Raw genomic sequence first — 24,230 nt, 5'->3', positions numbered from 1 at the left:
AGACTGTGAAGGGGGCTCCTAGTTTGGACAACCAGGAAAAAAGCTGTGCATCAATCCATCCATGGAATGTCATTTATCTCAATCTGGGTGGTGGAGGCACGAGTCTAAGCAGAGGCACCCAGCCCTCCCTCTCCCTCCACCTCTCCTTGGGGAACACCAGTATGTTCTCAAGCCAGCTGAGATATGTAAAGCTTCCAGTATGTCCATCAGAGTGTGCATGTTACATATAAAGTGCTTGTATGAATGTGTGTGAGTTGTCTTTGTGTGTCACTGGTTTTGTTTAGTTTGCACTCTTAGCTTCTTCAAATGCACAGGAAGCACGGCAGCATATAAATTTAAAGTCACATATTTAGGGGTTTTTTTTCTGAGTGTCTGACACTGTGCCCACTGTGTGTGCAGATGATGGTTGAAGCTGAAGTGATTTACCTGCTCAGCTTTTAGAAGAAAAAAAAAAACACAGAAGCAGAATTTGCCCTTTCCAAGAACCACCACTAAACACCTGAACTTCCAGGCAAGTTTGTGCAATTGTATCATGAGTGTTCATACAGGAAGCTGCACAAACGCACTACAGTCGCTGAGGGAGAGAGAGAGAGCGATGTGTCATTAACACTGATTTCAATATCAATTTATTTATTCATTGCCAAATCACAACAATAGTCACCACAAGGCACTGCAGCCCTCTGCTTACTCAGAGAGAGGTTTAAATCAGAGCTAGAATAAGTGACAGTATGGGCTAGATGTACTAACACATTGCAAACTTTGTGAAACAAAAAAACACAAAAAAGTAATGTCAGTATTTACTAAAAATCAACAAAACTCAAAATGAATCAACAAAATGTCTTCAACATACCGTGGCTTCAGTTGCAAGAATTGCTCAGTCCATGTAATGGAGTTCACAGCTCTGACAGTGTGTGAGATATAGATCACAAAAACGCATACGTGCATATGTTGTGCCCTCAAACTGGAGATGAATGAAGATACTTACATGCAGCTCTCGACTTCTGTATAGAGTGTCAGCTACAATAGACACAACCAAACCCGTATTCTCTCTGCAATGATAAACTCTGTCTCAGAACCACAGTTTCCAAACAAAGTTACTGTTATTTTCTGCATTAGCTGATGAGAAGACTTCAGGCAGTGCACAACATGAACTGTGACATAAGATAAATACATCTAATTAACTCACATATTTTAGCTGACACTGCCTTTCCACAGTAATTAAATAATACTTTAGTTCTGTATGTCTTTCAGTAGTTAACTTAAATATACAGACAGTGGCAGAAAAAACATCATTCAACATGGTGGGACAGTATTAAAAGCTAGCTTACACAGCTGAAACAGTCCACCATTCACCTCTTCCCTTACAATGAACAATGATGATGGAGTAAAAAAGTTTGTAGAGTTTTGTGCATGGCAGTTACCTTAAACAGGGGAAATAGTGAGGGGAGATGAATGACTACATTCCTGTGTACTGTAGTCCCAACCAAAGACAGTACCAATGGATCTAAACACAGTCAACCCAGGCACAATTCTCACCACTCCCTTTTCATTCCTACTGCATATTCCATACAGCAACACATTCAAAACAACAATTAAGTCAATCAAAAAATATAAGGAATAAAAATGTACAACCCTGAAAGGAATCAAATTTCGGATCCACCACACGCCAAACATTCCCCCACGAAATCAGCAAACCCATTTTTTTTCAATCACACATTTCCCATCATCAAAACATGATGTCCAATTGTTACTTCTTACAGTCCTACATTGGACTCTGTCAGTTACTGAAGTTTGTCTCCATTATAATGATTCTCTGCTAGACTGCCACTGTAGGCCTATATTTAACGTACACGTTCCATATTAATTTACTTCATTTTCTGTTTACAATTACAATGCTGCACCTGTCCTGCTAGAAAATTATCTTAAATTACCATCTCTTATTTTTTGACTGTGCTTGAAATTGCATTGCCTTTGGCAGACTGAGTATGTCATATTGAATTGACTGCATCTGTGTTTAGAAAACCAACGACCGAACTAACCACACCTGTAAGCAGTAATTTGTGGATTTTGCTCCCATTTTTGCCTCAATTAATAACTCTTGCAGAAAAAATTCAAAAACGTTTAACACTAGAATGCTAAAATAATCGAATCAGGCCCCAAAACTACAGAAAAACACACACCGGTACCAGAATTTAATGATATCTAAAGATTCAAAGCGTTGCATTTTTAGAATAATGAAACCAAAACTGAGCATCCCAGTATCGATCAAGGCCCGTCTGCAGTGTACTCTAAACCTGATTGTGCTGATGGTGGTGGAGGCTTTGCTACAGGTGGTACCGGACTCCTCATCAGTGTTTATTCACTCATAGCTGGATGTTTGATCTCTTTTATTTAACATTAAGCTGTGTTTTTTTCTTCTTTTGGGTGGTTTGTGCAGCTGTGGCTTAATGCTGCTTCTGTTTCTTAATGTGAATATATAGTGTGAGTGAAGATGAGACTAAAATGACTTTAAGCTTTTAAAACTCAACTAAATATATTTTTAAATTATGTTTTTAAAGCAGCTACAGGTACTCTGATTGCAATCTGATTACACTGCACATTAAGCCTGATTGCTGACATATTGTTGCTGACATACTCAAATCAGTCTCCGTGGGTTGACCGACAACCTGATCCACCAAAAGGTATCATAGGCTCTACTATAAACTGTGTCTGGATTGGAGTCTGCTTGCACAGAACCAGAAGTGTATTGCTATGTGTTTAATTAGCGCATCCATCACGCACACACATGGCCGTGCACGTTTGAGGTGTGATTTCCGCCTCTCTTTAACTTTGATGCCATCTCTCTCCTTCACCTGCTCTCTGGTGAATGTTGCGTATATGGGGTAAGACTGTCAATCTAATGCACTTGATCTTTCTGAGTCCCACTAATAGCAGCCTCTTTGAAAGAGACTTGCATACAACCAATCTGCGAAAAAAAGAAACCGCGCAAAAGTGATCTGTGATGTTGCAGAGCTGTCACTCGCTCCCTCACAGTCTCTCACTGTGTGCTTATTTCTGAGCCGCTAATCCACTCAAGTCAGGTAATCATTAAGATGTACTGACTGCATCTTTGCATGGAAATCAGTGCACCGTTAATAGATCAACAAAATAATTTTCCACTTGCATGGGTGCAATTTTGCAAATGCATCGTAACACTGACATCTCGGCCTAATCTGGCCCTTGATATCATGATGACAGCTTTGATCGCTTGTTATTACGTTTCTTGCAGGAAATACTCTAACAGTAGAAACTGAATTTCAACCAGTTCAACTAACTGAATATTTTATTTCCTCTCCTAATTTTCCAGCTCATCCTACCCAGATCGGTTTATAACGTCACAATATTTTGAATCATCATCTGTGTACATCCTCCCAAAACTATACTGAAATATTTAAAATCTATAAAAAAACAAGACATTTGCCTTTACTGATAAAGCTTTACATTCTTTAAAGACTTGGAAAGCTGCCCTGCATTCTTTGAGTTATACGTGAAATTGCTCTGAAACGTCTCTGTTGTGGCTGTAAGAGATCCATCATCTGTGAGTAAAAGTGGGATTGGCTCATATTAGAAATGATTAAACTGGGAGACATTAAAGCAAATCTAAGGATATGTATCCACTAACGGTAGAAATAACAAAACCCTCTCTTTAAAGAAAAAAGGTTTGTAACATTTAATTGAGACATTTAAATTTTACTAAATACTCATTAAAACAACGTAATGTTCATAAACTGCTACAAAAACAGTTTTTATTTAATACACTGTATTCAGGGCAGATCCACCTTGGGGTCTGATGCTATCTGGGTAACTAATATCTCGATCCATCAGTAAACTGCGTGTGATCTATTTCTTCAAATTTTGAACTTTAGTTTCCGTGTCCTACATTTTATTCCTGTTTTGTTACAGCTAAATAATTTAGATGTAAACATCAAATGTAAAATTTAGATTTCAGCCTATGTATTTACATTCTGCCCGACACCGATTGTGAAAAATGAAGGGGCCCTGCAGTGAAATGTAGAGTTGATCCTCCGAGTGTGCGCCTGTAGACTCAGCCTATAACCACCTGTTGAAGGTAACATGCTAACATATGGAGCACCACAAGAGCCACGTGCATCAAGTAAGGACTTTTTTTGCTTAAATAATGAATTGTACAATAAGTTATGCATTTGTAAATTCATTTACAGATTCATTTATTTATTATTTTACTTATTCAAACGTTAATAAAGTTATTTATTATTTAATAATTGAATTTAAAATAAAAACACTATTTTTCGGTGTGTGTGGCTCTGTGGTCCTCCATAGATGAGGTCTTTATTTCAGAAACATGAGTTCCTGCTATGTCTTCTATTTAGTGTTTTCCCTTTATTTAGCTACATCATCAACTACAACAGCTGCAGGATCAGGAGTGCTGTCTTCCAATGGTGCAGGTTCATTGGCGCTCAGTTGTTGTAGGCTTTGTCCTGAACAGTCTCTCCCTGCAAGAAAAATGATTCATGTATTAACTTTCAACAGAGCAGCTGTGTACGGCATATGTGTGGATCTTTTTCCAATGGATCTCAACAGCGTAAAGGGTTGACACAGAGCAGAGACATCTGTGCCTGTGCTTAATTTCGTGTTCTGAGTTCCAATGGAGGAAAAGTGGTCTTCATGAAGTTATAGTTTGAGGTTATTTTACACCCTGAAATGTTTCTCTCTCACAAACTTTGTGTTGTAGCTTTCATTGGTAACTGCTTCAGAAGGTGAGCTAAAATTAAGAGATTGATACTAATTTTCCACAGCGGTTTAAACCTGGTGCATTCTCTCAAAGAGGTTGCAAATTAAAGGAAGAAAAAAGCAAAATAAGTATGTACTCAGTTGTCCAGTTGTTGCTGCCAGTCACTAGTGTCAAATCGGTTGCAAAGAAATATACGGTGCCACACAAAAAAAATCCTTGTGATTGCATGAAAAACACCAACTTGTCTGCAAGCATTGCAAATGTGTTTTTTTTTACTTTAAATGGAAACTGTCAGTTTCCAGTTTGTGTCAAACGTTACACACTTTCATTAAAACTCGAAGAGTATTTGGGTAGTATTTGCAGATAAGTGGACGTCTTTCTTGCAAACTACAGGCAAGTGCAGCAACCTTATGGTGTAGCACTCTCTTTTTCATAGCAAATGCAAGCAACCACTCACCAGCCAATCAAGTAATAACACATTTTTACCCAGCAACCAGAGTTTGCTAAGGGGTCAGAGTCACTTTGTCATTTTCTAATGATGTATATAGTCATACATTTTACTCAGTACTGCTGTTACTGATCCTCCGCACAGTATTTGATGTAACCAATTTTTAAACATTTAATTACATAATTAATAATTACAAAGGAAAAGGAGCAAAATTCAAAAGTTTACAGACTTTTCCTTTTTCGGCAGCCAATGGTGGCTCCTGCTCCGAGTATTACTGCAAGTATTACCGGTACTCCAAGAACAGCTCCCAAAGGCAGACTCCAGCCTTCATCTGTAAATCAGGAACAAGACACAGTTACAACAGTCAGTTGTGTTACTTTACCTACAACTTCAACACAAAAGTAATCCTTAGTGCAAAAATCATCTAAATCTAAACAGCACTGTAAACTGAACTTTAGGTTAACTGCTCATGGGAATCTGTATGAATGAAACACAGAAAGCTTCCACGAACTGATGGGAATTGATGTGCATCTTGAATTCTCTTGCATGAAAATGGTAACGTTGTAAGCTACTGTAATTCAAATCAGGATTGTTGGGGGCCACACTTTTTTCAAAAAGTTACTTTAAGAACTTCTCTGGTTTGAAGAGATTAGTGTTAATATAATTATGAATTCATTCACTCAAATTGTATCTATAAAAGATTTGCTACTACTAAGTCTGCAATGGAGAATTAGGTTATTTTCTAGGCTTGTCAAGGCTTTTGGCTCGATGACATGAAATTACAGGGAAACAGACCTACAATTGATGTTATTCTGGGATGAGATGTATGTAATTCCGGCAGTTTCAAATTTCACAGTGCGTTTTTAAATTTACAGCAAAATTACATATATATATATAAAAAAATTTTTGTCTGTGTTTAAGATGAACTGTGACTTAAGACTTAGAGTTCTGCCTCAGGAGTTGAACCTCAAGTTATTCTATGTTTTTGTCATTGTTGGTTGATTAATAAACACAGTGGTTTACATATCTATTTCAAACCTATGGATATGGATTCTGAATTTATTTGAAAAGTCAACTTCAGGCTGAAAAGCAAAAATGATCCTTGGAGTACCTGTAATTACGTCTTTAATTACACTCAATGTCTCCTTTGAAGTCGGGTTGTAAACGCTGCATGTAACTTTCTGTGATCCTCTGATGTTGGCAGTACTGGTAACTCTGTAGGTGCCGTCATCTTCCTTGTAGATCTCAAGGGTCTGGACATCAGGTGGTTCAAGTGTACGTTCATGTCCCTCGTGGTCCACGGAGATCCATGATAGCTCTGGTTCAGGAAAGCCCCCCTTTGTTGCACACATAGCCATCATATCTATGGTGTTGACCACGATATTTGGCATCTCAAAACGAGCTGGAAATGAGTCAGAGATTTTTCACATGTATAAATGTTAGAATTTTCATACAAATTTTAAGAAATCAGAGATCATTATTGTACAAATTAACAAAAACATAAACTAGTCACTAGTTTTATCCCTCAATCATCACTCAACTCAGTGAATAAATACATGCAGCACTCGAAATGATCATCACGAGCCACCTGTTTTATTATTCTTAAGATATGTGCCTGAACACTGCCTGAAGGGTTTCATCTTTTCAATCCCATTGGACATACAGTTTGCATTTCACATATTTAACAAATACTGATATTTGCATCCATGTTAATTAAGGTGAACTATACCTGCTACATGAACAGTGGTTTGGCAGAGCGTCCTGCTTTCTGGTATGTAAGCAACTTCGATGCTGAGCTGATCGTCTTTCAGCATCAGCGGATTGATGACAAGGGAGAAGTTGCCAGAGGCCAGTTGATCGCGGAAAATTGCAGTCCTGTTTTTAAATGACTCACTTTGGTGTTGAAATTCCTCTTGTCCTTTTGAAAAAACATGAAGAACGCTGGAATTACTTTGCCAGTATATGGAGGTTTGCTCAGGAATGAACTTTTCGCTGAGGTTGTGATGGCACTGAAGGACCAGCGGTGCCCCTCTGGTTCCATTTGTTTCTGATGAAACTGGCACCAAGAACCAGAACAGCAGACCTGCAGGGAAACAGAGAAACATCCAGCTAAAAAAAAAAAAATCAACATTCCAGACAGTAGAGCTCTGAATCTCGTAAAATACTTTCTGACCTGTGGAACGTAGTACTTTATTGTACTTTATACAGTAAATTGAGACTAAAAGAAGTCCATTTAGATTCACTCAATTCAGACGTCATAACCTGAAGACTTGTTTAAGCCTAACTAATCAGCTGGTAAAATGGAAAAAAAATGCAAGTTATAATGCAATAAAAGTTACGTCCAAATGGGACTGGTGGACTGGAGCTGCTCCGTTTACTGCTCGGTATGTAAGTACAAGTATTTTAAAATTAGTCTTAAAATACATCAGGAGCCTGTGTAAAGAGTTCAAAATAGGAGATAAGTTCGGCGTGTAGAGCAAGGGTTCCCCACAGAGAGCCTGCACGAAGCCGTTTTTTTCTTGGACTCAGGCAGGGCAAGGTAATCTGCCAGTAGCCCTTGGTCAAATCCAACATCAAGAAAAAGTGAGCAGTGCCTAACTGGTCAGGGAGCTTGTTGACCCAGGGCATGGAATAAGTGTCAAACTGTGAAACTTGATTCACCTTAGGGGAGTCAACACAAAACTATATAGAGCCATCTTTCTTCACAAAAAGAACTATGGGGCTACACCACGTTGCTTTACTCCCATTTTTAGCATTTCAGCCAATTCCCTCTGAACAATTTGCCACTTATGCTCAAGTAACCAATAGGGTGTGTATCAAAATAGTGCTCATAAGACTATCATTATACTCGCAGATATCGGAGTCATTATTTGGTCATGAGACTAGTATAGCTGAGCAGGGTGGAGAACAAATCTGCAAAACACCGCTACTCTGCTACTCTGCTCTCTGGGGCTGTGTGAGATGGTTGCCACAATGGCGGGAGGCAGGAATCGTGGAATTATGCACCGCCAGCCCCAACTCATCTCTCACCGTCACCAGGCTCACCAGAGAAGCGGTTTCAGCCTCTCTTCATGCTTTTAAGAGTTTGAGGTGATATATTTGTGTGGCTCCTCCCCTGTCTGACAGTATGATGTTATAGTCAACGCCACCACGTGACCACAACGAGACCTTACCAATTGGCAAGTAACTTTGAGCTAAAAGAAAGGAATAATACAAGCACTTTGTGGCGATCCCAACTGCATTTATCCTCGTGAATGAACTTATGAATCATGGGCTTTTAAGTCTTGTTCAGTGTCTACCACCCGTCAGTCTGAGGGTGGTAGACACTGGTCCAAACAGATTTAATGCCCAATAATTCATACAGCTCCTTTAGTGTGCAAGACATGAACCATGTACCCTGGTCAGTCAGTATATCTTTCAGGATGAAGAATGGGAGATGACCTGAAACAGTGCTTGTGCAACACTCTTTGCAGAAACGGTGCGCAGCCTCACTGCTTTGGGATATCAGATTACGTGATCCACCAGAACTAATACAAAGCGATATCTTTGTGAGGACTCTGGTAAAATGGCCTGATGAGGTCAACACCAAAGACTTTAAATGGGACCTACATTAATGGTAATAGGCACAAAGAAGCTTTTTCAATCACAGGCTGGTTAACCAGCTGGTAGCGGAGTGGGCCTACTTGTATACCCACTCTATGAACGGTTTGAGCACGATGTGGTTGAGCAGCCGAGCCTCACCCTACGCAGCTGCCAACTGTGCAGTTTTCCAGCTCCCCTGCTCTGCCCTTCAGCCAGTTTATTTTAAGCTTTAATTCAACCAGATTATTCTTTTCCTCAGTAGGAAAACAGCTCCAGTGAGCTAAACTGCACAATACCTTAGACTTCACACAATGGAGCTAACTGCTAGACCACGTCACCTTTTGTTTTTTTAACCCTCCACATGCACACACAGTTAGATGCATAGAGCAACCTTCAGGTTCAGGATCTCACTTCCAAGGCAACACTTCAACTTTTAGGCTGACAAACGACAGCCACTATTTTGTTGGCTTACGTGGTCATCAGACAAAAAGAGTTCTCCCACGACACTCGAACTACTTTCACGTCTCACGCAACATTTTTATCGCTGAATGTAACAACTAACAAGACAGCTGATGAGATTAGTAAATAATGATATTATAAACTGGATTAATAGAAAGAGCAGATTTCATAAGCACAAAGGTCACCATGCTAAAAGAAGTACATATATGCACACTTTGCTTCACATACATTTTTGCAGTGTCTTGAAGGCATATAACAAATTTTCAGACATACCAAACAAGATAAGATAAGATAAGATAAGATAGAACTTTATTAATCCCTCGGGTGGGTTCCTCTGGGAAATTCGACTACGTGGAGAAACAACTCATTTCCATTTATAGTAAAAGGAACGTCCTTTTGTCAGCAGCAGGATGATATGTACAGAATGACGAAACAGGAAGGAAGCGTTTGAGCATGTGCAAATGTAGTTTCAACTACATAAGGGAAAAAAATGTTAAAAAACAGAAAAACATTTTCTTTTATTAATTAATTACTTATTAATTAATTTTATTTTTTGGCTCTCATTCTCGTTATGACTGAAGGATACTGTAAATGATACCTGTATGTGTTAATAATGTAGATGATTTTCTCCATACTGCTCCACAGGTCACTCAAAATAAAATATTAAAGCAGATAAATCAAAACATGCTTCAATTCTGGGCTCATGTCTTATTTTGACTTTTTTGTTTCACTGACAGTAGCCTGAAAAGCAGACAATAAATACCTGAATTAAAAAATAAATAAATAAATGCTCTTATGATTAACACAGTATAAAGAATAAAAGTATCCCAATTAGATGAATATTATATATTTTTTATATATGGTTTATAGATAGAAAAAATTAAGGTTTTAGGAAGAGAATCAAGCTCACTTCTTATGGAGAAAAAAAATGAAACTATGTGGTTCAAATGACCAACATAAATGCAATAAAAATATTTTTAAAGGATACCCAGGACCAGAATGACCCCCCCCCACCCCCACCCCCCTACCTGATGATTGGAGTTTGAAGCCGAAAAAATTAGATGAAATATTCCTTGAAGACCCTGACAAGAGAATAGATAGCTCCCGTGCAGACTTCTGAATATGTGTGAATATGTTTCTTTCTGTAAGAAAGAATCAGACCCACACTGCGTAAACAACCGCAGCCCTCGCTGTCTGAAAGGCAGAGCCGCAGACTGCGCAAGAGGGGCGTCTGCAGCTTCGTGATGTAAATCTGGACCCAATCCAAAGTGCATTAATACTCTGCAGCATTTAGGTCTACATTACAGAATACAAAACGTTAGTCTTGTGTCTTCTGCTTGTTATTTAGCTTCACTTCCTTTTGAGTTATGTTACATCGCTTTTGTACCCACTGCTACCTTTCGCCTCATTATCTTCAAAGCCTAAATTGTCTGACAAAGCCTGTCCCGTGAGGATTTTATGCTGAGAAGACTGAAATTTGGCTCACATTATGCACCACTATGTAGTGCAACTTGGTCCCTCAATAGCAAACAAATCAGGACCTACTTACTGTAGCTTGCAGTGGCAGATATCATGTAGTCCAGGGCTGGAAAAGTACAAAAACCTAGCCTAGCACCCAGTCTATCTAAGGTGGAGCTGTGGCTCTATATGCTCATTCATGAATTGAAAAGGAAGCTCATAAATGATTAAAAACAAAAAGCTTTACAAGAATGCTTCATTTAACAGACCCACTGCTCTGCATTTGGATAGACTGTTGTGTTGTGACATTGTTTGTGTTTCTGTTCTCTAAACTGTGTAATACTTCTTCAATTCAAAGTAAAACATAACCAGTGGGTCACATCAGGGGGACAGCAATCAAAACTTTAATCAGTTCCCCAATTTATTTTATTTTTTTTACTGTTTAAAAAGAGTTTGGTGGTTTTTCTGAGTAAAAGCCTCTACACACAAGAAACATAAAATCTGTGCAAATATATCGTCCACTAAAAATATTTTATGACTCACCTATTCTTGATGCAACCCAACACGAAATTACGTAGGAGGAATTTGCAACGTTAATTTTTTGAAGTTAAGCTAAATTTTTCCAGTGTTTCGGTTGCATGCAAACACATCTAACCAATCACATCATTGTCTGGTGGTGACACAGTCAAAGTGTTGAACATGGTGTTACATTTGATTGTTGTTGTGTCACAATCGGCTCTTGAAATTATTTCTCTGCCTCCTCAAGTATGGTCTCATTTCTCTGCTAACAAGAGTTCAACTGGCCCCACTGACATCCAGAAATATGCGCAAAAGCAATCGCAATAAAGCTTCAGCTCCTGGATCCCAACATGAAGTTCTGCATGCTGCTCCTTTCTCTTGAGAATGAGAGGAACAAAGAATTTCTGTTTGTTCCTTTTTTGGTTTAGTAAAATCAGGACTAGCTCATCATTGCTTGATGTCAACTCCTTTTTTTCATAGTGTGTTATTTGAGGATGAATTTTCTGCAAACACGTTCAGTGTGTATTTAGGTTACACAGCATGTTTGGATCCGTAAAATTCGGAATTACGTGACATTTTTATGAAACGCTTCTGGTGTGTAAAGCCTTAGCAGGACAAAAACAGCTGTTTAGTAAATTCTGAAATTAGCTGCATTCTGCTTACATTATTAGAAAACTACTTAAATCAAGCTGTCTGACTGGTTCTTAATTACTTCTGAGATATCATCAGTTACAAAGTTTTCCTTTTTGATGACTATGCCTGAGGAAACAAAGAGGAAAAAATTGAACTGCTTTCACTTCAACAAACTGAGTCTGCTTTATGTCCCAGACAGAAAGTCAGCAAGAATACATCTGTGGCAGAAAACAAAAACAAAAAAGGATCCATGGACCACAAACCTACTGTGCTTCACCAATATTTCTGGTAACTAACAACTGCAGCCAGCAGACAGTTGCAAAAAGGAGAATATATGTGCTGACGGTGATTCGTTCTTGTAATACAGGCTTGAGAAATAAAGTTTACATTTTGGCATCATCATAAAGCAACACTGCTGACTTTCTTTGCTTTGCTGCCATGGTTTCTGGCTGCAAAACAAAGACAACTGAAGTACAAGTGCATTGTGGGTAAAATATAAAGGCTCCTATCCCCCTAAATACTCTGATGGCTGCTCAGAAACAATCAATTTAACACAAGGATCTTGCCGCGATTGCTAACCTGCCAATGTGCTTCCAAGGCCCTAATATGACCTAAAATAGTATTATATAACATACTATATATTAATATTAGTAGTTTCCATAACAGTAGTATACTATTTCACTTTGATTTTTATCATGATTAGTTATGATGATGGTGCAGGATGAAGATGTTCATATCTGACTGAAACACAAACAACAAACCAAAAACATCCCGTGAAGCTGACACTGACGCGTGGTTGTAAGCCAATCAAGTGCCAGCAGCTAAATCCATTTCGTCATATAGACATGATCAAAACAACCTGCTGATGTTCAAACTGAGCATTAGAATGGGGAGAAAAGGTGATTTATGTTAATTTTATGAACATGTCATGGTTGTTGCCAGGCAGAAACTGACAATCTACTATCATTTTCCAACACAAACATCTCTTGGGTTGTAAGAGAGCAAATATTCAATGAGTGGCAACAGTAACTCAAATGACCAACCACGATTACAACCAAGGGAATGCAGAAGAGTATGTCCAAATGCAAATGCAGAATCTTGATGCTGATGGGATACAGCAGCAGGCGATAAAGCCAGGTGACACTCCTGTCAGCTAAGAACGGGAAACTGAGAGTACAGTTCACACAGGTTCAGTAAAACTAAACAACAGATGACTGGAAAAACAATATCTGGTCTGATGAGTTTCAATTTGTGCTGCAACATTCAGATGGTCAAGTCAGACTTTGATGTAGACAACATAAAAACGCAGACCCATTCTGCCTTTATCAGCGGTTCCTGCTAGTGGTGGACTAGTAATGGGGTGGGGAATATTTTCTTGGCACACCTTCAGCCCATTAGCACCAAATGAGCTTTAAACACTCCGCCTACCCTGAGTATTGTTGCTGATCATGTCCATCCCTTTCCATGGCTGCCCCAAACAAGATAACACCGCGAGTTAACGAACAAAAGATTCACATCATGGATGCAGTGCACACATTTGGTGCAATTGTGTGATGCTATCATGTATAATATCATATGAACTGAAATCTTTGACGAATATTTCCAGTATTTTGTTTAATGAAGAATTAAATTCTTAATGAAAAATGAGGTTCACACCGGACCTAGCAAGGTGTACCTAATAAAGTGGGCAGTGTGTGTACGGTGATTGAAGATACAAAAACAATGGAAACCAAAGATACTACCACAGAAAGCAGTGTAAATTAAACTGCCTGTATCAGATCAACAAGAAGATTACTGAACACAGAGCAAGCGAACAGACTGAGAAGAAGGCAAAAAATGATCAAAGTGAAGATCAAAGGAGCTAAACGTAAGAGAGACAAAACAACTTCAAAATCAATGAAGAAAAAAAGAGCAAATAGAGCAACAGGAAGTTGTGTGATTTTTTTTGATGCAACAGTTTTTCTATTTTGTCTAACCATGAGATATCCATTTGAGAATCTTACCTTTCGGCCCCTGTTGGTTTTCACACACACTGTTTCTATGTTAGGCGGGCAATGGAAAAACTGTCAGGTATCATGGTTGGATCTGTAAACACACGTGAGTCATGTTCTTCCTTTTCTATCATATTAAACTGATTTCATATCTGCATCTAATGGCAGGTGGTTCTCAATATTAAGGAAGTCATCTGAACGTCTTTGTCTGACAGAGAGTGGAAGCTTGTCGTGCAGAGCTGAACAGAGAATATCAGCTCACTCTTCTGTTTTATTTTCTAGCTCTCGATGTCGGAAAGGCTCAGATTATTGAGTCTCCTTAGAGTACACTTGGTTTAATATTCTGCTTTAATACTCTGACACGTTACCCAACTCTCACTTCCTCTTCAATGGCAACCAAAGCACGTAGGTTTTATGTAGTCACAGGGCACTGATAATGCAGATATTAGCTGCTCTCCGCAGCCGAGCTTTACTTCGGTATTATGAAGACTTTATTACTAGTCATTCTGGGGGGAAAGGCCCGATGAAGACTGTCGAGTCAAAAGAAGGCATCTTGTTAGTCTCCATTGCACATGACCTCATTTTTAGTGTCCGTGCTCACTAACACGTGTTTTACTCGCTGCTCTTTGACAAAAGGCTCACAAAAATGTTGATCCTATTTGTACTTTTTTTCAGTCTCACGATCGGTAAGCTATCACCTTTTTATAAGACCATTTTCATTCAAAGCTGTGTGCGTGTTTGTGTACATGATGGAACTGTACCGTTTGGCTTATCTGAGAAGAAATTCATTTTAAAGATAAGAGTACTTGGTATTAGACTGTCACAGGATTTGAGGAAGTAGCAATCATTAACAGTTGTCTATTTTATTTTATTTTTTCCAGTTTCAGTGGGTAATGCAACACTGGTGTATGTTAACACCACTATCACCGACTCAGCAGTCCTCGAATGTAGTATACAAAATAAAAATATCACGGACTGGAGTAATGTTCGTTTTTATTGGCAAGATAACAGGGATTTTGTGTTGTATTCCTATAATGAAGGAAGAAAGATGGCTGAGCATGTAAATGACTACTATAAACACAGAGTCACAGCCTTCCCTCAGGACATAATTAGAGGAAATATCAGCATCATAATCAAAAACCTGACTCTTGAAGATAACGAAAGGACTTTCTGGGCTTTTGCGGCAGTCTTGGACGGCAGCGTGATGAAGAAATACCACCTGGAACACACACAGATCTGCCAAGTAACTTTACAGATCGGTGGTAAGAAAGGTTTTCAGTCTTTTTCACAAAAATAAGAAAGAGAAGTTATATTGTCATATAAATAAGCACCTACAGTCAGTGGAGATGACATTGATTTTATGCTATTGTGGTTAATGTAGAATGTGTAGTTTCCTCCTTTCAGGCACTGCCAACAGTGACAATGCTAATATTTGCATTTAGTGATTGTAATGATTATTTATCGGTAATCAAGTGACAGCTAGGTTCAAATCATTTTGGACAAAGACACAGTTTGTGTATTTTTGCTCTGTGCACAACCACAGTGGGTTTTAAATCAAACAGTCAAGATGTGCTTGAAGTGCACAAGCTATTCAGGAATTATACATATTCACCTCATCCAGTCGAAGGACTGATGAGGTTATGCCATTCTGAAGAATCTGGCATGAAGAATCGCTACTCCTGTTAGAGTAATATTCACTTTCTTTATTCAAAAAATTTTAGAAAGATGGAAATGGTCTTCTGTCCCCTTCTCTCCTCAGTTCCTTATCAGAATCCCAGGCTAGATGTTAATATGAAAACAATGACTGCAGTGTGCACTACCCAAGGAGGATTTCCTGCCCCTGAGATACAATGGGTCCTCCTCTATACCAGCTCTCATCAATCAGTAGAGTCGAGGAACATCCAAACTACAACGATGCAGAATTATCACGACCGCCTTTACAGCTCCCGCAGCACTCTACTAATCCCTGCAGGTCCTCACGAGGCCGTGAGCTGTCTCATCCACAACCCGACTTTGAACACGACAAAGAGGGCCACCGACACTTTCAGCAAAGGTATGTTTGGCGCCATCCAGTGGACTGAGAAAAGTTAAACTGGAGATAGAGGGGATCTCACTAATTTCACATGTAATCTACATGCCAGTACAGTCACTCGAGGTTGCACAACATAATATTTGTGGTAGTGGTTTTTATTTTATAGAATTTAATAAAATGGACAGTAAAAACCATATATCAATTTTTTTAGCGGTCAGATATTTTGTATTTTCCAACTCTGATCACTTTTTCTGTTTAATAATTAAATGCAAAAGAATTTGATGAATGAAAGAATGAATAATTATCACATCAATGTCAAAACACTTTTCTTCCAGTGGAAGTAGCGGAGGTGCTTTGAAGCCAGAACTATGAGTCCACTTGTTGTAGCTCATTATTCTCTTCCAGTGTTAAAGCTTGGCCATCTTTCAACTTGCATGACAATGACTGTTCATTTAAAAGTATTTGAGGTGTATCAAAAAGAATAATTTTAATTCAAAAGGCTATATTTTTTGCATCCCAAACGTATAAATGTGTCCCCCTTCACAGACACAGAAAACCTGTCCCCTTGATGTTACACCCTGTGTAACGCCCATTTTAATCTATTTGGTGCTGAAAACAAATTACAAACAAACTATTAAGAGAGGAGGGAGTTTGCAGCTGTTATGAAGCTGAGCGGTTTCATAATCACCACTTTTGTTTTTGCAAACTAGACATGGTGAGCTCATATGCAGAAAGCTGTTAGCCACAAATAAGAACAAAAACAGCAGTTATTTCAACATCTCTGTCATCAGGATGTGAAACAGTAGGACCTCAAAACACTGAGTAACCTTTAAAGTTTCTGAGCTCTACTATGTAGCTGTCATGGCAAGAATACTTATCATGATAAAATAAATGCATTTGTAGTTGCTGTTTGCCCAAAATTATAACTCATAATCAAAACAACGCTGGTATGAATCAGTCCAGAAAAATTACTAGCGCAAATCAAAGCATCTAAAGCGCATTTTTAACAAGTTTGAATTATTAAATTATTAAAATTTGGAAACCACAAAAGGGTCCTCCAATATTCACTCACAAATTCAGGATATCAACCATTTTCTGCAGTTTTGCATTATCAGTGTTGCTTTTTGTCATATTTATTTTGTATTCTTTTTGTATCTGTTCACTTCATCTCCGGTCTCAGACTGAAGTAGAACAACAATGATCTGTTCTCGTGCAGAGGAAATGTCAAATTACGTGTCAAACGCCCTCCCCACAGCTCAGAGCTTGAAGCAGAAAGTCACATTCAGTTTGAGACAGATTTCATCTTCAATTTACGAGCAGTCCCACCGACTGAGACTCATTTACTCAGTCCTGTAATACTGACTTAAACTCTCATGTGACAGTTTTACCTCCTGTAGTTTATTCCTGGAAAAAGAGGCTTTTAAAGCTGATGTGGCTATTTCTGTTCTGACTCAGGTCACGAACATTTTAAAACCAGTATAGAGGTATGTGCAGCGATAAGAATCAGTCTAAGGCACAGGTGTCAAAAGATCTAGTCCCCAGGCATGAATTGGCCTGGCAAAGGTTCCAAAACTGTCCTGCAGAATGGCTTTGGAAAATGTGAAGGAAGGGAAAAAAATTTAACTGTAGTTTTATAGGTTTTACAGTTTTCCCTGCAGATAAAGACCCCCTCACAGCCATTCAAGTACTTAACAAGTAGTTATATGACAGAAAGGTTCCTGTTTTTCATTGTCTTCTGTAGAAATTTCAGTTAAGTTAATAAAAATTCCATGTTTTATAAATACAGGAAAGTATAGGAGGTGAACTACCAGAATTTTCTCTGTAATTTACACATTTATCATGTAGAAAGACTGAGATGTGCTGTTGAAATTGCAAGGTTTTATCTTATATTAGGCTCCCACTCTCACGTGACTTAAAACCAATAGAAAAATATTTGAACTTTTTTTTTGTCCATTCAACGCTGCCAGGTTGCCCCTCAGACTGACCAGGAGCTCAGTGATACCCTGGTCCAAATCTGGGAAGCAATCCCCCAGGATATACAGTAAACCATCATCCAGTTATGAGCATGCCCTGATGTTGTCAAGCAAGCACGTTGGCCACGCCCACACAAGCTACTAATTGCCATTTTGAGTTGCTGTAATTAAATTTAAGGAAAATGTAAATATAGCACTTTTCTACTCTTCTGAGCACTCAAAGCGCTTTATACAACTTGTGCATTCACCCATGCACACTTTTTAAGTGCTTTCTTCCTAACATTCATATTCCAATGGATGCATCGGAGAGCAATTTGGGGTTAGTATCTTGCCCAATATTTGGCATGCAGACTAGCCAGGAATCGAACCACCAACCTTCCGATCTGCTCTACCGCCTGAGCTACAGTCACCCCAATCAAGCCTGTCGTATAATTTTGTTTTCACGCTGGTTTTTGTGGTGTTCTTAAATTCAGCCCTCTGTAGGTACCCAGTCACATCAGTAAAGAATGTGTGTTTTCAAAGTGTTCCTAATTTTTACAGCAGTGCAGAATAGCTTACATGTTGGTGTGTCTCTGTCTGCAGGTGCTGGAGTGACGAGCTCCCCTGAATGTCTGATATCTGCTGCTGTGTTTCTTCTAACAGCTCTACACTGGCTGTGATTCACAGCAAAGGTTTTTTCTCTTTAGGATCTATCATGTTAAACAGGTGATGTTTTAGGCTATTTACAGCATTTTCGATACAGAAACATAGATGAAGGACATTCCCACATCTTTGCATATGTAACAGCCTAAAGGAAACAACTACTGTGCTTTATTGCTTTTCCAATTTTCATACAAGACTTACAGCTACATTAATCTGTCTGTTTCAGCCACCTGACATAGACTGATCCACCCATCCATGTTCTGCTGTTGGTACCAGGGTCTGGTTTTGGTAATGGACTACTCCAGAGGAGTGATTTTACCTCATGCTGAAAATACTTCGTGCCATGGAGACACTTCTACTATCCATAATTCAAACTTACTAGTTTAATTCTTTTGCATGTTTCACCCTACCTTTGCATCATTATAATCTCCTCCTGGCTGTCTCTTCAGCAGTAAGTAGAGAAAAAGAAGGGCAATCACAGGGCAAACCACTGTGGCAATTTTTAAATGTTAATACTCTTTGTAATTTATTTTTCTTGACTTACTTGTTTTGTACTTCATTTGGTAGTGAAAGGTGTTCAGAGTTGGTTGGTTGGTGCTAGTGTGGGTTTCATAGAGTCCTCCTGTGTGCCAACAATCTTTTTTTATACTTTAGTCTTATTATTTATTCTTTTAGTCTATTGAAAGACAGTTAAAAGGAAATTATATTTCTAGTAAAATCAGGAAAGTGCTTTCCAGAAAGTTTGTTTTAAAACTCAGAAGAAGTTCCAGACAGTGTTAAAGTGGGATTGCCAGGTGGGAAATGACTCATTCAACATTTAGTCAAAAAATTATGTGTACTGTGAATTACAGTTGTCTTTCTGGACAGGCTGAGAACTGTGCTCTAGCTACATTTAGCTAAGAAGATGTTACGAGGGCTATTGGGGCCGCTTTCCAACCCCCAGCCTGCATGACACCAGTAAAGAAATACAGAATAACAGTAATATCGAATACATTAGCTTACCTTTAAACTGACGACTGAAACCTTTGAAACCAACTGTGAGCATCTGCTTCGTATCAGTCCAACATCCATCACTGTGAACTTTGATTTGCTGAAAGACACTTGACAACAAATTAAACAAACAAATCAATAAACATAAACATAGATTATGAACCTCAAATGTTCTGGAAATAAACATTTATAAAACACATCTACAGTCATTTGTCCCTTTTTTAATACCAATCCTTGTTATAAAACAAACACAAGCATATCAGTGGATAGTTTGACACAGAAATATAGCAAAGGTTAATCTCACACATACACTGTATGTGTTTCCTATGATTAAAGTATATCCCGTATGTGTGGTATATATTCTGGGGACATGCATTTCTGTGCCAGCCACCAAGCCAGTGTTTAGCTTAGCTAACTGTACGGTGCACCAGTTAGCACTGAAAACTGAAAGAAAGCTTAAAAAGATTTCCAAACTTCAGTTAGCATGTTTAGAAAATACAAGCAACACAGTTCCCCACATAATAGTTCATAGTACAGCTGTACAAATTCTCTCTTCATACCTGAAAAGAGGATAAATGAGAGAAAATGGTGGGATAGCTTTCCTTTCAACATCTTCAGTATGGTGGCAAGAGCTCCCCCTAAAGACCTCTACAGGCATAACTAATCAATCACAAACACCATTTCTCAAAATGGGCAAAAGTAGATCATTGTGCCAGGTTGTATCCCAGCAAACAAGGAAATTTTCCCAAAACATTTAATGTACCACTCGAGGTGACAATCTGCAGCCCTGGCGTAGGAGTGTCAGGGAAATTCGTTTTTAGTAAAAATAACAGTTCAGAGGATGATGTTCTGCAACCCTCAGTTTAACTTTAGGCCATCCTCAGTGGAGGCTGCTCCCCTTTTCCCTCTCACAGCAGCAGCGCCCACTGTCACTGCTCCTATGGGAAGTTTTAACTGGGAGTACTACAAGTTTACCAAGACTACTATTAGACACTCACACCTTAAAACGTGGTTTCACAAGTCTCTGAATGCTGTACAAGCAGTTTCCAATGTCTTATCAACAATTTCTTAGCTTTATTTACCCACCCTCTATTGCAGTGGCAACAGACATGGCTTCCCAGCAGAAGCAACTTGTCAACAGTGATCCCATCGTCACTGTCCACTTCCATACGTCTAATTATTAATAATATCACAAAGCATTTGAGATTGATAATAGAAATTATTAAAAGTGACTGTCTCTATGTGCTATCTCTGTGACAGACTGGTGACCTGTCCAGGGTGTACCCCACCTTTCGCCCTATGTTACCTGGGATAGGCTCCAACCCTCCCACAACCCTGAGAAATCTAAAAGTCAAGTTTAAGAGAATCAACATGTAGATATTTTCTTTTCATTGAAGATTTGTATATTTTAGAGAACTGAATAATATTATTAATCATGATAATTGCTGCAGAGGTAAAGAGATGTTTTTATTACTCTTACAGGAGACAATTCTTACAGAACCAAAAGTTTTGTTTGAGTGGAAATTGGAGTTAAAGGAATTAAACAAACATAAAATCCTGAAGTATGAAAATCTACGCAAATAAAGAAACAAACACACATGCGCGTTTGTGAAGCCACCGTGTGTCCACCAGATGTCGCCAGAGGTTGTGTTATGTGTTGCACACCGTCGGGGATTTTTGTTTTTTTCAGCATTGCCATGCGACAGACTTCCAAGTGCCAACATCATCCCTGCATCTACTGCGCCTGCGCACGACGATCCCATTCTTGTCCTGCAGGCAGCATTCCGGGTGGAGAGAGTGAGAGAAAGAGAGGCGGACACAGGAGAGATTTAAGGCCGAAGTGAGGATATTTACCCGGGGAGACACGGGCTGGCTGTGAGGACGAGCTGCGGAGGTTATGGTGAGTAGAAGAAAGGGTGATGAAGCTGCTCCGTTTCGGCTCCTGCTCAGGTTTTCTCTTTGTGCCGCCCCGGCTGTGGACTGACGTTTCATTGAAAGGTTGCTAGGAGGGCTAGCTGCAGCTTTTATTCCTATACACACCCCTGTCTGGCTCTCAGACCGAGGCCGGCCTGCTGTTTTATGGGGGGGAAGAAGGAAAAAGAGGTTCACGGTTAGCTGGGGCGGAGGAACACGGGCTCGGGGAAGGGGCGGGGGAGCGGGCTTTGGCTGGGAGCTGTCAGGGCTGCAAGGCTAGCAGGGGCTCAGCTAACGTTTGCACAAAAGCAAAGCTGTGTGTGTGTGTGTGTGTGTGTGTGTGTGTGTGTGTGTGAGAGAGTGAGTGAGTGTGTGTGTGTGTGTGTGAGTGAGAGTGAAATGAGTGGCCTGTTAAAAGTGGTAAATAGTCATGTTAGCATTGAAACAGTAAACAGGTGCGAAGACAGACGAATGAGCTTGTTCTATTGAATGGATGGATTATTAATAACAGCCCCCACCTGACCCCCTCATTGTCAGCAGTTTTTATAAAAAATAACTTTGGTGTATTTGTATAATTCTACCTTAATACTGTGACAAATCTATCCAAATTAAAAGGCTTTTAATTATTTTTCCAGCATTTCTGAGCCCCCATAATTTCATAGGTACAGGAGATACTCAGAATAAACATTTGTACCTCCTTCAAGTGTCAAAATCAAATTTTTTCATCAGTATGATTCCTTCTGATTCCTTCAGCGGGATCTCTGTGATATCCAGGAACAGTAACGAACATTGGTAACCTGGATGTTTGATCTGTTTACTGATAGTTCAGTGGAGGAAATTCCCCCAAAAAGTGTGAGCTGGGGGTCTTACAATCACCAAGTAAAACTAGGTGTTTTCTTCTCACTGCCCATTGTTTTGAGCAGCACTAGATATGTTCTAATTTAAAAACTTGACATAACGATGATGAGTTAGATTTTAATCTCACTTATAAAAACAAATAATAAGGAAAAATATTTTTTTGCTTTCATTTTCACTCTGAGGCTCTTGTTTTTTCTTGTGTTGTAACTCAAGCCTACCTTTTTCTTTTACAGCGGTGCATTTCGGCCCTTCCCTGAAAGCTCAAACTCACTTGCTGTTTAGTTCTGCTCGAGCTAAGATGAAGCTGAGAGCCACTTTCTTTAGATGAACCTGTAGAGTGACTGTCTGCAGCTGCCTTTGTCTCTCAGGCCTCGGTTATGGCTAACGTGTTGGTCATCGCTCAGCTGAACTGTGATGCCGATGCAGCTCCTCATTTATACTTGTGCTTGAGGCACGCTCATCACACTGCTGTCTGCTTCTTAAAACTAGTCTGCTGCAGTAGTTGGCAAATTGATTTAACACATTATTTACGTTTTAATACCACAGCTCACTTTCATTATTTGGCTCTGAGATGTTACAGTGCCACCTGTCAAAATCTGCAGCTCACCTGTGTGTGTGTGTGTGTGTGTGTGTGTGTGTGTGACATAACGTTGTAAATAGACAAGGATGAAAGTGAGCAGATGACAGCCATGCTAACCTACACGTTTCAGTACTCGAATGCAGGAAGGAAAACTGGTTGTAAATCAGCAGGGTCAAATGTCATATAGCCATGTGACCAGAGCGATGAGTAACGGTGTCCTTCGCTGGCAGTGAGGTCGCTAACCTGCAGGAAAAGAGGGGCTTTTGTGTCAGCTTATCACTTCCCAGTGTGGTCAAATTGAGTGCTCACAGCAGGCCGGGATGACCCTCAGGTCAACTGATCATCTGTAACTGCCTGCAGCACACAGGCAGAGGTGAGAGTTTGGAAATGATGGCGTTCCAGTATCTTTTTTTTTAAATCCATGCTTTGTGGAAAAAACAGACCATGGACTCAAACTGACAGGCCAATTTTAGCTGGTAGTGCTGAGCTGCACACACACGTACATATGCTTACACACAGCCTGATTGTCTCATCCTGTCATTTGTTTTAGCTATTTTATCTTCACTTTAAAAGCTGTGAAACAGGCAGATAACCTGCTCTGTGTCCCCACACTGTTTACCGCTGGTCCAATAAACAGAAAGTACTCAACATATTTACGGCACCGTGACGGTCATAGTCCAGCGAGTCTGGCTCGTATCTCTATTCTTGAGGACATGCAGGTTAAATTTTCACCTGATAGAGGCTATGCAGGAATTCCTTCAAGTTTTATAAAGAGGAGGAGTGGTGTGATAGAGCCGATTGGGAGTGTAGCTCCTGTGTTTGTGTTTTAATGATGGGGGCAGATGTGTGGTTGAGAGCAGATTAGTGTAAGGTACACGCAGGTGACTGATTCAAAATTTTATATATATATATATATATATATATATATATATATATATATATATATATATATATATATATATATATATATATATATATATCAATTTATGAATAAATATGTTAAAAGCATTATTGCTTTATTTTTTTACCTCCACGCGTGTATGGAGGGTTAAAAACACTACAGAGGATGTAATGCACTTTTCTCCTGCGTATCTAAGGCCTCACTAAATCGGCTCCAAGCGGTTCAAAATGCTGCAGCAAGGCTTTTAACCCACAGCAATAAATTTTCCCATATCACTCCTATACTAAAATCCCTGCATTGGCTTCCGGTTGAGTATAGATATAAGTTTAAAATCCTCACCTTTACGTTTATGTCTCTACAAGGTGAGGCCCCCATCTATATCTCGGAGCTTCTCCAGCCCTATTCTCCAAAGCGGACTCTTAGATCCACTGATAGCGGTCGTCTATCTATTCCACGGACTCGTCTGAAAACAAAGGGGGATCACGCTTTTCAAACCCTGG

General features: G+C 39.3%; 3 protein-coding genes across 7 annotated transcripts in view; 2 read left to right on the top strand and 1 right to left on the bottom strand.

Annotated features, from left to right (window-relative positions):
* Positions 1 to 644: 644 nt before the first annotated feature.
* Positions 645 to 20,724, bottom strand: LOC309690907 (CD276 antigen homolog). 5 transcript variants are annotated; one of them, XR_014271829.1, is made up of 7 exons: positions 20,038 to 20,150; positions 19,490 to 19,587; positions 6,928 to 7,281; positions 6,310 to 6,600; positions 5,428 to 5,529; positions 851 to 4,511; positions 645 to 757 (listed from the first exon to the last, which is right to left on the bottom strand). XR_014271829.1 is itself a non-coding variant. In XM_082508361.1 (6 exons), the coding sequence occupies exons 1-6, from the start codon at positions 20,644 to 20,646 to the stop codon at positions 4,399 to 4,401; spliced, it is 1,041 nt and encodes a 346-aa protein (XP_082364487.1). In that variant the 5' UTR covers positions 20,647 to 20,724; the 3' UTR covers positions 645 to 4,398. The 5 variants fall into 5 exon arrangements, 4 of the variants coding, with proteins under 4 accessions (XP_082364487.1, XP_082364486.1, XP_082364488.1 ...); XM_082508361.1 differs by lacking the exon at positions 20,038 to 20,150 and adding an exon at positions 20,564 to 20,724 and having other exon boundaries at positions 645 to 4,511; XM_082508360.1 differs by having other exon boundaries at positions 645 to 4,511.
* Positions 3,568 to 19,674, top strand: LOC309690910 (uncharacterized protein). Its single transcript, XM_082508366.1, has 6 exons — positions 3,568 to 3,577; positions 13,897 to 13,946; positions 15,028 to 15,102; positions 15,600 to 15,893; positions 18,428 to 18,550; positions 18,714 to 19,674. The coding sequence occupies exons 2-5, from the start codon at positions 13,904 to 13,906 to the stop codon at positions 18,502 to 18,504; spliced, it is 489 nt and encodes a 162-aa protein (XP_082364492.1). The 5' UTR covers positions 3,568 to 3,577; positions 13,897 to 13,903; the 3' UTR covers positions 18,505 to 18,550; positions 18,714 to 19,674.
* A 477-nt stretch (positions 20,725 to 21,201) lies between the features above and the next one.
* The window catches only part of clasp1a (cytoplasmic linker associated protein 1a), a 93,531-nt gene continuing 90,502 nt past the window's right edge, over positions 21,202 to 24,230 (top strand). The window contains exon 1 of the mRNA XM_082508368.1: positions 21,202 to 21,377. The gene's annotated coding sequence lies outside the window, so the exon portion shown is untranslated. The remainder of the gene's footprint in view (positions 21,378 to 24,230) is intronic.

Source organism: Aulonocara stuartgranti (assembly GCF_965226115.1).
Source record: "Aulonocara stuartgranti genome assembly, chromosome: 16".
Taxonomy (NCBI): domain Eukaryota; kingdom Metazoa; phylum Chordata; class Actinopteri; order Cichliformes; family Cichlidae; genus Aulonocara; species Aulonocara stuartgranti.
Note: the sequence above shows the minus strand (reverse complement) of the source record. Positions and strands in the feature narration are given on the sequence as shown.